General features: G+C 47.4%; 1 protein-coding gene and 1 pseudogene across 1 annotated transcript; one reads left to right on the forward strand and one right to left on the reverse strand.

The window, feature by feature from the left end:
* Positions 1-312: 312 nt before the first annotated feature.
* Positions 313-519, forward strand: LOC144484677 (U2 spliceosomal RNA; annotated as a pseudogene).
* Positions 520-7,776: 7,257 nt separating this feature from the next.
* On the reverse strand, positions 7,777-8,823 carry LOC144484647 (uncharacterized). Its single transcript, XM_078203118.1, has one exon. The coding sequence runs from the start codon at positions 8,591-8,593 to the stop codon at positions 7,808-7,810; it is 786 nt and encodes a 261-aa protein (XP_078059244.1). The 5' UTR covers positions 8,594-8,823; the 3' UTR covers positions 7,777-7,807.
* Positions 8,824-14,316: the final 5,493 nt, after the last annotated feature.

Below are 14,316 nucleotides of genomic sequence, written 5' to 3' on the forward strand. Positions count from 1 at the left end.
CTATCTCATTATGTTCGCTGTTGGCCTCTTGGGGTTTGTGGAAGAACTCCCGCAGCCTCATTCGCCTGATGAATTCCTCTGTGTCTGCTGCGAGACTGATGGGGTCTATTTTGGTGGTGGGGCAGAAATTGAGAACTTCGATTTCATCTGGTTGAAGTGTGTCCGACAAGTTGACAATGGACTTCCCTGCAGTGGTACTGTTTTCTACTGTGGTACCGGGGGAGGCTTGATTGCTGCTGGTGGTGATGCCGAGTTTCTCAAGTTTCCTGTTCTACCAAATGTGGCATTGTGACGATGGCTTTGTGCTACCAAATCGCTTCTCGGCCTTTTGGCTAAGATCAAGTGTAGTATGGATCGCCTGCACTTGGTTGGGGTCATTGGGTTACGCTGAGGCTTCATATGTTTCATATGAAGCAATTTTTAAAAGCGGCATCTCGGCCTTTTGGCTAAGATGCAAATGAGCTCAAGTCTTGGAGGAGGATCCTCCCCCTTCTCCAATCAGCTTGGCTCATGTAGATCGGGCCCAGGACTGGGTGGTTTTGGTCTCCCGCCCTGTCTTGTCAGCCTGGATCTGAAATGTCTCAACTTGTTGAGACTCTAAATTGGATTTGATTTGATTGAATTGGAAAAGTACAAAGAAATAAATAAATGAATAAACCTGTTGGACTTTAATCTGGTGTTGTGAGACTTCTTCCTGTTGTGGGCACAGAGAGCTGAAAATCTTCAAGCTGACAGTCACGTTACAGTTTTACATTTGGATATAAATGAGCAGACTGATGGTGTGTGTAATACACTGTATTACCTGGTTACAGATACATAAAGAATGTGAGGAGAATCTTTACTTAGGCAGCGAGTGGTGACCCAGAAGTTAAAAATTGAAGCGCAAAATGAGAAAAGAAATGGAAAGGGGGAGAAAAGAAAGTGTTTTACTCACAGATGTAGGAGACAGGAGGAAGGCTGAGTCTGTCTGAAGCTTAATCTTCATTCAGAGGGAGAGGAGCAGCAGCAACAATGGACGAAGCTCCGCGCGGCCATTGACACAAGGCCCGGACTCTGATTGGCTGGAGGACCATCGCCCATCCGGTCCTCCTGGCAACCATTGGTCAATATGCCGCATGTGGACAATGAGGGGGCGGAACCCGAGCCCGCGTGGGGGTGGGCGGGGCTCTGACCGCCAGCCGCGCTGAGCTGGTGTCCAATCCGCAGTGTGCGGCTTCTGCAACCAGTGATATTGCTGCCAATGGGACAGTGTGTGCTGGGAACGCCCCTCTGAGTCATTGTGACGGCACAATGGAGCCCTGCCTCAATCACCCAAAAGCAATCACTCTGCTCCGCGGTGACGTCTCCGGGTTCAGGCGCACGGTCCCGGGAGCCCCGCCCCCACCCATTGTTCCCCAGTCTGTACATTCCACACATTGTTAGTTCAGTCATTTAGACAATTTCAATTCCACTCCGTTATTTTCCAGTTCTGTTCCTGTCCCGCCTGGGGTCACATCTACTCGACCTTTCCTACTCCTGAAGGAGCGCTGTCAGTTCTGGGTTACTAGTCCATAAAAGATGTAAAAGATTCTCCAGCGCTCTTTACCCCTATCCAACTTGTGGACAGTCCTTACTCAGTATTATTTCTCCCAAGCCCTTAATTGTCCCAATCCATTATATGATCCATTTTACTGTAATTTTCCTCACTTTGTGAGCATGTGCATTGTGTTTAATTGGATCCTGATTGTTTTGAACTCAGTTTCTCTGGAGTGTGTGTCAGTGCCTTGATGGTGTCAGAATGTTGTCTCAATGCCCTGGCCACATTAGCCATTTCATCTCCTGCTGTGTCTCAAGTAGCTGTGTGTGTTTGGGACCCGCTCTTCACTCCATCTCACCATGAATTTAGGCTTGCTATTTTTCACATGTAACAAATCACATCTGCACACTCACTCCAGTGTCCGAACATCATGTCACACATTCTTAACTCTCAGATGTGCTGATGAAAAGATCAAAGTGAGTGTCTGTCTTTCTTATCTCCTCTTGTTATGGTGCTGATATTTCATGTCGTGGCCGGGCTTTCAAATGTGGATTTCTTTAAAACAAAGTTCATGGATGTAGAAACGTTTCAGAGACCAAGTATTATGCTGGCTTTCACTGATTTACAACTCAGCTCATACAAAGACCTCACAAAGAACAAAGAACAGTACAGCACAGGAAACAGGCCCTTCGGCCCTCCAAGCCTGTGCCGCTCCTTGGTCCAACTAGACCAATCGTTTGTATCCCTCCATTCCCAGGCTGCTCATGTGACTATCCAGGTAAGTCTTAAACGATGTCAGCGTGCCTGCCTCCACCACCCTACTTGGCAGCGCATTCCAGGCCCCCACCACCCTCTGTGTAAAAAACATCCCTCTAATATCTGAGTTATACTTCACCCCTCTCACCTTGAGCCCGTGACCCCTCGTGAACGTCACTTCTGATCTGGGAAAAAGCTTCCCACCGTTCACCCTATCTATCCCCTTCATAATCTTGTACACCTCTATTAGATCTCCCCTCATTCTCCGTCTTTCCAGGGAGAACAACCCCAGTTTACCCAATCTCTCCTCATAGCTAAGACCCTCCATACCAGGCAATATCCTGGTAAACCTTCTCTGCACTCTCTCTAACGCCTCCACGTCCTTCTGGTAGTGCGGCGACCAGAACTGGACGCAGTACTCCAAATGTGGCCTAACCAGCGTTCTATACAGCTGCATCATCAGGCTCCAGCTTTTATACTCTATACCTCGTCCTATAAAGGCAAGCATACCATATGCCTTCTTCACCACCTTCTCCACCTGTGTTGCCACCTTCAAGGATTTGTGGACTTGCACACCTGGGTCCCTCTGTGTTTCTATACTCCTGATGACTCTGCCATTTATTGTATAACTCCTCCCTACATTCTTTCTTCCAAAATGCATCACTTCGCATTTATCCGGATTAAACTCCATCTGCCACCTGTCTGCCCAATTTTCCAGCCTATCTATATCCTGCTGTATTGCCCGACAATGCTCTTCGCTATCCGCAAGTCCAGCCATCTTCGTGTCATCCGCAAACTTGCTGATTACACCAGTTACACCTTCTTCCAAATCATTTATATATATCACAAATAGCAGAGGTCCCAGTACAGAGCCCTGTGGAACACCACTGGTCACAGACCTCCAGCCGGAAAAAGACCCTTCCACCACTACCCTCTGTCTCCTATGGCCAAGCCAGTTCTCCACCCATCTAGCCACTTCTCCTTGTATCCCATGAGCCTTAACCTTCTTAACCAACCTGCCATGTGGGACTTTGTCAAATGCCTTCCTGAAATCCATATAGACGACATCCACGGCCCTTCCTTCATCAACCGTTTTTGTCACTTCCTCAAAAAATTCCACCAAATTTGTAAGGCACGACCTCCCTCTTACAAAACCATGCTGTCTGTCACTAATGAGATTGTTCCGTTCTAAATGCACATACATCCTGTCTCTAAGAATCCTCTCCAACAACTTCCCTAGCACGGACGTCAAGCTCACCGGCCTATAATTTCCTGGGTTATCCCTGCTACCCTTCTTAAACAACGGGACCACATTCGCTATCCTCCAATCCTTAGGGACCTCACCCGTGTCCAAAGAAGCGACAAAGATTTCCGTCAGAGGCCCAGCAATTTCATCTCTCGTCTCCCTGAGCAGTCGAGGATAGATGCCATCAGGCCCTGGGGCTTTGTCAGTTTTAATGTTCCCTAAAAAACCTAACACTTCCTCTCTTGTAATGGAGATTTTCTCTAACGGGTCAACACCTCCCTCCGAGACACTCCCGGTTAACACGCCCCTTTCCTTCGTGAATACTGATGCAAAGTATTCATTTAGGATCTCCCCTATTCCCTTGGGTTCGAAGCATAATTCCCCTCCTTTGTCCCTGAGAGGTCCGATTTTCTCCCTGACAACTCTTTTGTTCCTAACGTATGAGTAGAATGCCTTAGGATTCTCCTTAATCCTGCCTGCCAAGAACATCTCGTGACCTCTTTTTGCCCTTCTAACTCCCCGTTTGAGTTCTTTCCTACTCTCTCTGTATTCCTCCAGAGCTCCATCTGTTTTCTGTTGCCTCGACTTAACGTACGCCTCCCTTTTCATTTTAATCAGATCCTCAATTTCCCTGGTTATCCACGGCTCTCGAATCCTACCTTTCCTATCTTTCCTTTTTACAGGCACATGCCTATCCTGCAGCCTTATCAATAGTTCCTTAAAAGACTCCCACATGCCAGACGCGGACTTACCCTCGAACATCCTCTCCCAATCAACATCCACCAATTCCTGCCTAATCCGGCTATAGTCAGCCTTCCCCCAATTGAGCACCCTGCCCGTAGGACAGCACTCATCCTTGTCCATTACTATCCTAAAGTTAACAGAGTTGTGGTCACTATTTGCCACATGTTCCCCTACCGAAACTTTGACGACCTGACCGGGCTCATTTCCCAGAACTAGGTCCAGTATAGCCCCCTCTCTAGTCGGGCTATCTACATACTGTTCCAAAGAACCTTCCAGTACGCATTTTACAAATTCCTCCTCGTCCGGACCCCCAGCTCTAAGCACTTTCCAGTCTGTGCCAGGGAAATTAAAGTCCCCCACTACAACAACCCTATTTTTTCTGCACCTATCCAGAATCTCCTGACACTTCCCGTGGGCCGAGAGGTGGTCTGTAGTACACCCCCAGCATAGTGACTGCACCCTTCCTGTTTCTGAGTTCCACCCACAGCGACTCAGTACATGACCCCTCCAAGTTGTCTACCCTCTGCACCACGGTAACATGCTCCTTAACTAATATCGCTACTCCCCCACCTTTTTTAGCCCCTCCTCTGTCTCGCCTAAAACACTTATACCCCGGAATATTCAGCTGCCAGTCCTGTCCTTCTTTTAACCAAGTTTCCGTCACCGCAACCACATCCAAATTCCGCATAAGCATTAAGGCCCTAAGTTCATCTGTTTTACCCGTTACGCTCCTTGCATTGAAGCAGATGCACTCCAGACCTCCAGGCCCACTCAGGTCATCCTCCTCCAGAGTGCTCCTCTTCTTAGCTAGCCTTGCCCTGGCCCCCAGCTCAACCCCAGCCTCAGTATTTACTGACCTACTGTTTTGTTCCCCACCCCGCTGCCACACTAGTTTAAATCCTGCCGAAACACTCTCGCAAAACTCCCAGCCAGGATATTTGCTCCCTTCCAGTTCAGGTGTAACCCATCCTTTCTGTACAGTTGCCATCCTGACTTGAAGATTTCCCAGTTATCTATGAATTAAAAACCCTCCCTCTTGCACCAGTCCTTTAGCCACGCGTTCAACTGTAGAATCTCCCTGTTCCGAGCCTCACTTGCACTAGACACCGGGAGCAGTCCAGAGATTGCTACCCTGGAGGCCTTACTTTTTAGCCTAGCACCCAACTCCCTGAATTTCTCTCGTATGACCCCCCTGCTCTTCCTACTGACATCATTTTCACCAATGTGTATAATCACATCCGTTTGACTACCTTCCTTTTTAAATATGCTTCCTCCCCTCTCGGAGACATCCAGTGCCCCGGCACCAGGGAGGCAGACTACCATCCTGGATTCTCGTTCACTCCCACAGAACCGCCTGTCCGTGCCTCTAACCATTGCGTCCCCCACAACTATCGCTCTCCTAAATCGCTTCTTTCCCTTCCGGACCCTTGAGCCTGTCTCCGTGGAGGCGATCTGGTCCTCGTGGCTTACCCCTGGAGGGTCATCCCCCTCCACAGAATCCAAAACAATATACCTATTTTGGAGGGGGACAACCACAGGGGATCCCTCCACAGACTGCTCACTCCCTTCCCTTCTCCCATCTGTTGCCCATCCCTTTCTTTTATGGGAGACTGCCACTGGGGTACTTTCTGGCACATCACCCTTCTGACTATTACCCCTCCTAACTGTGACCCACGTGTCTTCCTTCCGAGACCCTGGTGTCACTACCTGACTATAACTTTTATCTATTAATCTCTCATTTGCCCTAACTAAACTGAGTTCATCGAGCCTCAGCTCCAGCTCCCTTACACGATCCTTCAGGAGTTGCAGTTCCACGCATCTGGCACAGATATGGACTTCCGGGAGGCAAGTTGTCTCCAGGAACTCCCACATCCCACACCGAATGCAGTATACTGGCCTCCCACTCATACCAGTCATGTCCTTTTTAGTTTTTGGGAGATAAAACAAAAAAGGGGGTGTAACAGAAGAAAAACAAACAACCTTCCTCGCCTTCGCCGAAGCCCTGTGAGCCAAAGCCCTCACAGAGACAGTAATTCTGTTGAATACGTGCTTTATTGCCCAGGCCTGGTCCAGGGGCGTCAGAGAATAATTTGGGGAAGCCAAACTATTCTAAATTCCATTGCTTCCAATATTACAATTATACAACTTTCAAAAATCATTTCCCCACCCACTTTGCTCACCCAGCCAGACATCAACCAATCATTATTCGTCTAGATTATTTACCTTGGCCAATAACATGTCACTCTCTGGCAGCATGAGAATACATAGGTCTATAAATTCAAAAGTGCTTTTCCACTGTGTCCGAGCAATTCTTTATCGGGAAACGGTATGCTCTTATTCATTCAATTGTCTGGGAAGCTTGTACTGTCTGGAGCCAACACTGATGAGTTTTTTTTTGCTTAACTCAGTAGCTGTATTGTTTTCAAAGAATGTGGTTCTTCTTACATAGCTATATACCATCATGCCTTAGAGTGTCATTAGCCAAGGTGTATGATTTTAATACAGAATATATGTTATCAAAAATACATGTTTAAATTCACTAACAATGGTTATATGTATTTCTATGCAAACAGTACCTTTGTAACTCCAGGTACTTAGTGATTCTTCTTGAATATATTCACTCTAAATTAACCTATTCTGATATATTAGTCTTTTAGTCCCAGGTTGTCCTGAACCCCCTCGAACAATGGACAAGGATGTAAATATCTCCCAGAGAAAGTGATCAACTTATTCATCCCATCGACACATTCCAGACTTTCACTGGAATGAACCAGGATTCCACATTGATATATTCCATTCAACCTCACCCACAGTGAGCTATTCCAATTTCTTTGTTCTCCAGGACAATATATTCACAATATCTTTAAAACAGAAATTAAACATTCCCATTTGATTTCAGGTATCAACATATTCTGTTAGTTTGTTCTTTATTGTCAATGTCAGGCTGGGGTTGTTCCCCTTGGAGCAAAGGAGGTTGAGGGGAGATTTGATAGAGGTGGACAAGATTCTGACAGGTTTAGATAAGGTGGACAAAGAAAAGCTGTTCCCATTAGCTGATGGGACAAGGATGAGGAGGGACACAGATTTAAGGTTTTGGATCAGAGATGCAGCGGGGGATGTGAGGAAGAAAATTTGATGCAGTGAATGGTAATGATCTGGAACTCGCTGCCTACGAGGGAGGAGGAAGTGGAGACAATAAACAATTACAAAGGAAATTGGATGGGCATTGGGGGGTTTCAAACAGAAATAGTGACTATCTCTTAACTTCCTAACACCCTGTCACTCTGTGATCCTTGTGAAATTTGAAACCAGGTATTCGCAACAAGACTCAAAGAGCATCAGCCCACTGGAGGCAAAGCCATGAGACCGACCAGTCCAGCAGAAAGAAACTCTCCGACCCTCCCCATTGACCAACTGTGAGAATGAACAAAATGTAGTCCTGGGTGTAATTAAGAGCAGAAACAATAACAGCAGAATCCAAACCCTGGAATCACTCGTGAACTTGGTGGTGTCTCAACAGATGGGATGAAAGACTGAATATCTTCTCACACAGAGCAGCTGAACGGTCTCTCCCCAGTGTAAACTCGCTGGTGTATTCGCAGGTTGGATAACCGAGTGAATCCCTTCCCACACTGAGAGCAGGTGAACGGTTTCTCCCCAATGTGAACTCGCTGGTGTGTCACCAGGCTGGATGAATCACAGAAACCCTTCCCACACTGAGAGCAGGTGAACGGCCTCTCCCCAGTGTGAACTCGCTGGTGTATCTGCAGGCGGGAGGACCCAGTGAATCCCTTCCCACATTGAGAGCAGGTGAATGGCCTCTCCCCAGTGTGAACTCGCTGGTGTGTCAGCAGGCTGGATGAATCACAGAATCCCTTCCCACACACAGAGCAGGTGAATGGCCTCTCCCCAGTGTGAACTCGCTGGTGTCTCTGCAGGTGGGATGACTGAGTGAATCCCTCCCCACATCGAGAGCAGGTAAAGGGCCTCTCTCCAGTGTGAACTCGCTGGTGTTTCCGCAGGTCGGAAGACCGAATGAATCCCTTCCCACACTGAGAGCAGGTGAACGGCCTCTCCCCAGTGTGAATGCGCTCATGGACCAGCAGGTCGGAAGATTGAGTGAATCCCTCCCCACACTGAGAACACGTGAATGGCCTCTCCCCAGTGTGAACTCGCTGGTGTCTCTGCAGGCTGGATGACTGAGTGAATCCCTTCCCACACTGAGAGCAGATGAACGGCCGCTGCCCAGTGTGGATGAGCCGATGAGCTTCCAGCTGAAATGGGTATCTGTATCTCTTGCCACAGTCTGCACATTTCCATGGTTTCTCCATGGTGCAGGTGTCCTTGCCTCTCTCTTGGGTGGACAATCAGTTGAAGCCTCGTCCACACACAACACAGGTACAGTCTCTCCCCGCTGTGAATGGTGTGATATTTATTCAGACTGTGTAACTGGTTAAAGCTCTTTCGTCAGTGCATTGGAACACTCTCACTCGAGTGTGACAGTGTGTTGATGCTTTTCCAGTCACACTGACATTTCAAATCGACAGACCGGACAATCATTTGTCCTTCTGGATTCAAAGTCCGATGATATTCAGTTCCCAAGGAGTATGACTCTGTCAGATCTAGACGTGACGTTTGAGTTTTCAGTCTGTGATTCCTCTTTTAATATCCTGTAAAATGAGTTTACAAAAGTCATCAGTGTCAGTACAGGATAGAAATTCAGAGCAGACAATTCTAGTTTCTCTGGAACATTCTTTCCTATTTCAGTCCCAAAAAGCTGTAAATCTCCATCCATATCTATGGATTCTATTTAAAAATGAAAGTGGATGGGCACTTGAAGGAAATAAACTTGCAGGAGAATGGGATATAGAGTGGGAATGGGACTGGAATGTTATACAGAGAGTCAGCATGGACTCGAGTTACCAAATGGATTCCTTCTGTGCTGTAATGACTTTATGACTGGAAATGTATAACATCGCTACAGCTTCATATTACAACGCAAGAGCTGTAAATCTCCATCCCACACACTCTCCCTCCATTCTCACTCTGCTGTATCTAATATTCACCCTCCCAATTCTCCTGAAGGTGCTGATTGAGGCTGATTGATAGATCCATGCTCACTGCTTCCTGTCCTGGACAGACAGAGCTGGAAATCTCCATGCAGGCGGCCAGACAGATATATGTCTATCTGACTGGACTAACAATGTGTGGAACATACCGACTGGATTCACTTCATTCCCTTCAGTTGCTGCAAGTCCCCAATTTACCCCAGAATGAGAAAAGAAATGGAAAGGGGGAGAAAAGAAAGTTTTTACCCACAGATGTTGGCCTCTTTTAAGGTCAAACCAAATAAACAAACTCAAGTTAAATCAGGACAAAGTAAAAGGGGCAGCTCCCCAAAAGGAGGGGGAACAGCCCGAACAAAAATCAAAGTACAAAGGAAACTTAAAAACATCAAATCATAGTGTGATTATTCGGGTCGATAACGCACCCCAACCCCTGCGGTGCCCAACGGGGGCAGAAGGCGTCAACCGTGCCTGTAGACACCGCATGTTCCCTCTCCAGGGACACCTGGCCGCGAACGTAGCCGCAGTAGAGGGGCAGACAGTCAGGATGGACGGCCCCCTCGATCGCCCGCTGCCTGGACCGGTAAATGGCGCGCTTCGCCAGGCCCAGGAGCAGGTTCACGAGGAGGTCACCATCCCGACCCGCCCCTCTCTGCGTGGGTTTCCTCAGGGTGCTCCGGTTTACTCCCACAGTCCAAAGATATGTGGGTTAGGTTGATTGCTATGCTAAAAAAATTGCCCCTTAGTGTCCTGGGATGCGTAGATTAGAGGGATTAGCGGGTAAAATATGTAGGGCTATGGGGGTAGGGCCTGGGTGGGATTATGGTCGGTGCAGACTCGATGGGCCGAATGGCCTCTTTCTGTGCTGTAGGGTTTCTATGATTCTATTGTCCCTCTGAAGACAGAGGTTCTGAACCAGCCCCTGAAACCACGCCCATTGTGACCCGCCACCGACAGCAGCGCATGCGCTCTCCTTCCCCGCTGAAACAAGATGGCGGCCGATAACCGGGGCCTGTTCCCGAGATAAAAGCCTGGGAGCTGTAAACCCGGGACCTGCAGGGTCTTATTCGGGCCGTGCGGCCTACAGCGGATGTTTGTGAAGTCATAGCTCCCTCCCTACCCCACGACTCCCGGCTCCATTTCTCCCGCAGCCCCACCGACTCACCTGCTGAAAAAAGCATCTCCCGCATTCATAGGGCTCTGGGCAAAGTGACACTGCGCACGCTCCAGATATAGCACCGCGCCTGCGCAATAGGCTCCTGTGGAATGAATAGGACACGTTCACACCCGCAGGGGCACCTGGGAATTAACGGCGTCATTGTCAATCAAAGACAATAATAGAAAATTATCTTGTGCAATTAAGATCAATTAATTTTTAAAAATGCATTCCTCGGAATTTGTGCGCTGCCATTCTCTATTTCTAAAATTGATTTAAACCAGTGCTCTCCTGTGGGAATACCCCGAGTTTTTAAAACTTTTCCCACTGGTTTCCTCTCGTCTCTCTGCTCTCCTGAAGGTGCTCACACTGGCTGGGTAAATCCCACAGAGACAGGTTTCTTTCACTTTCTTTCTCCTGATGCTGAATATTCTGTTTTATGGAACGATACATCACAGATGGAAACCATTTGGCTCATCCTGCCCAGTCGGGCTGTCTTTAAGATCTGTCCAATTAATCCCACAGCCCTGCTGGCAGAGTGAGAACAACATCTATTTATACTGCAGCAATGCAGGAGGTGAATGGAAAATGTTTTCCAGTTGCATACCTCTCAGACACACTCACCTCTAGAAAGATAAATTGGCCCTGTGTACTAAGAACAAAGAAAATTGCAGCACAGGAACAGGCCCTTCGGCCCTCCAAGCCTGCACCGACCATACTGCCCGACTTAACTAAAACCCACTACCCTTCCAGGGACCATATCCCTCTATTCCCATCTCATTCATGTACTTGCCGCTTAAAAGTCAAGACCGTATCTGCTTCCACTACCTCCCCCGGCAATGAATACCAGGCACCCACCACTCTCTGTGTAAAACATCTGCCTCGTACATCTCTTTTAAACTTTACCCCTCGCACCTTAAACCTATTCCCCCCAGTAATTGACTCTTCCACCCTGGGAAAAAGCTTCTGACTATCCACTCTTTCCATGCCTCTCATAATCTTGTAGACTTCTATCAGGTCTCCCCTCAACCTCCATAGCTCAAGTGAGAACAAACCAAGTTTCCCAACCTCTCCTCATAGCTAATGCCCTCCATACCAGGCAACATCCTGGTAAATCTTTTCTGGACTCTCTCCAAAGCCTCCACATCCTTCTGGTAGTGTGGCGACCAGAATTGAACACTATATTCCACGTGCGGCCTAACTAAGGTTCTATAAAGCTGCAACATGACTTGCCAATTTTTAAACTCAATGCCCCAGCCGATGAAGGTAAGCATGCCGTATACCTTCTTGACGACCTTCTCCACCTGCATTGCCACTTTCAGTAATCTGTGTACCTGTACACCCAGGTCCTTTGCCTATCAATATTGTTAAAGGTTCTGCCATTTACTGTATATTTCCTATCTGTATTAGACCTTCCAAACTGCATTACCTCACATTTGTCCGGATTAAACTCCATCTGCCATCTCTCCACCCAAATCTCCAACTGGTCTATATCCTGCTGTATCCTCTGATGGTCCTCATCGCTATCCGCAAATCCACCAACCTTTGTGTCGTCCGCAAACTTACCTATCAATCCAGTTACATTTCCTCCAAATCATTTATATATATTATATATATCCTGTTTGAATTCGCTGTTGTGTCCAAAGACTGGATGGCCCAGCAAAATCCTTCCCACACAAGGAGCAGGTGAACAATCTCTCCCCAGTGTGAACTCGCTGATGTGCATTGAGGTTGGATGAACATGAGAACCCCTTTCCACAGGCAGAGCAGCTGAACGGCCTCTCCTCAGTGTGAATTTGCTGGTGTAACAGCAGGTGGGATGAGATAGTGAATCCTTTCCCACGCACAGAACAGATGAATGGCCTCTCTCCAGTGTGACTGTGTCTATGGTTTTACAGCAAGTATGGATAATTGAATCCTTTATCACAATCATCACATTTCCATGGTTTCTCCATTTTCCCAGCCCCAATGTGACCGTGTCGATGGGTTTCCTACCGGGATGGAGAATTGAATCCTTTACCACAATCCTCACATTTCCACGGTTTGTCCATGGTGCTGGTGTCCTTCTGTCTCTCTAGGTTGGATGATTAGTTGAAGCCTCATCCACATACAGACCATGGTGTGATGTTTTTCAGGCTATGTAACTGGCTAAAGCTCTATCCACAGTCAGTTCACTGGAGCACTCTCACTTGGGTGTATGTGTGTGTCTCAGTTCTTTTTCTGTCACATTGAATTTTGAAATTTTCTCCCACTGACAAAACAGGGAACGATTTATCCCTCCACTGTCAAAAGCAATCATATTTAGGTCATGATGAATCGAATGGCTCTGTCAGACTTTGATGTGAAGTTTAGTTTGAGTTTCCTGTCTGTGAATCTTCCTCTTCTATTTCCCTGCACAAAGAGTTTTAAAAAACTGCTTCAGAACAGACAATTTCAGTTTCCACGAAACATTTCTCTGTCTCATTTATCTTGAGCTGTAATCCCCATCCTACACACTCTCTCTTGTCCCTGAGCTGAAATCAAACTCATTGCCCCAACTCCACTCTGAGCTCAGCTCCCTCTCCCTCCAGCTGGATTCAGTCCTGCAGGCCATGTGCAGATTGAGAGTACAATCAAGGAGTCAATTATTTTCCTTCCAAGTCAGGGGATGTGCAGCCCCACTGACTCTGTTGTTACCATAATGGGCACACGTGCTCTGTTCAACAATGAAACACCACGATGGCCATTAACATGGGCCTGTTCCTTGGAAAGGCTCCATTTTATTTGTGCCAAAACAGCAGCGGAATTACCTCCTGCACAGGGACAAAGGTATCATCAGTCACAGAAAATAATTGCAGCTGGTGTCTCAAATCTCATTTTACCATTTGCTCCCAGACATTCTCAATTCAATTTTGAAATGCAAACTGAAATCTGGCAAAGTGGGGTAAATTAAACACATTTTAATGGTCATTTTCAGAATGACTATTCCCAAGAATTAATTCCTAAGTCAGTAAATTAAAATTCTCATCAGCAATGTAGGCAGCACAGTCGTTAGCACTGCTGCCTCACAGCTCCAGGGACCTGGGTTCGATTCCCAACTTGGGTCACTGTCTGTGTGGAGTCTGCCCGTTCTCCCCATGCCTGCGTGGGTTTTCTCCAGATGCTCCGGTTTCCTCCCATCGTCCAAAGATATGCCAGTTAGGTGCATTGGCCATGCTAAATTGCCCCTTAGTGTCCTGGGATGAGTAGGTTCGAGGGATTAGCAGGTTACATATGTGGGGTTATGGGAATAGGGCTTAGGTGGGATTGTTGTTGGTGCAGTCTCAATGGGCCAAATAACCTCCTTCAGCACTGCAGGGATTCTATGAAATACTTTGGGAGAATTGCTATTTCAACGGGCATTTTCACAAATGCTATAAAATGATTTTTCAAAACAAATTAATATTTTAATGATTAATAAATAAAAAGTATTTCATAAAACAACCACCCAGTGTGGGGTTCAGGAGTCTAACTCAGGGTTTCTGAGCTCCAGGAACAACTAACTGAACCAGCCAGGAATTGTCTCCACAAAACTTCCCCAACTCCCTCCCGGGAAAAAGCTGCAAACCCGGGAGCTGCAGCTTTTTACTGGGGGTGTTGGAGCCTCCAGCGGGTGTTTGTGAATCCTCCCCGCCCACCTCCCAGGGTTTCCTTCCTTCCCAGAGATCAGAGTCCTCATTGATTTGAGGCCAAAGTGTAACCTCTTATTTATTGTCCCCCTCCCCCATCCTCTGATGTGAACCATCCTCCAGTGGCTGAGCCAGGATGGGGCCGTTAACCTGGGCCTGTTCCCGGGAGGGAGGGAGGGAGAAGC

Source organism: Mustelus asterias, unplaced genomic scaffold (genome assembly GCF_964213995.1).
Source record: "Mustelus asterias unplaced genomic scaffold, sMusAst1.hap1.1 HAP1_SCAFFOLD_122, whole genome shotgun sequence".
In the NCBI taxonomy this organism is placed as follows: Eukaryota; Metazoa; Chordata; class Chondrichthyes; order Carcharhiniformes; family Triakidae; genus Mustelus; species Mustelus asterias.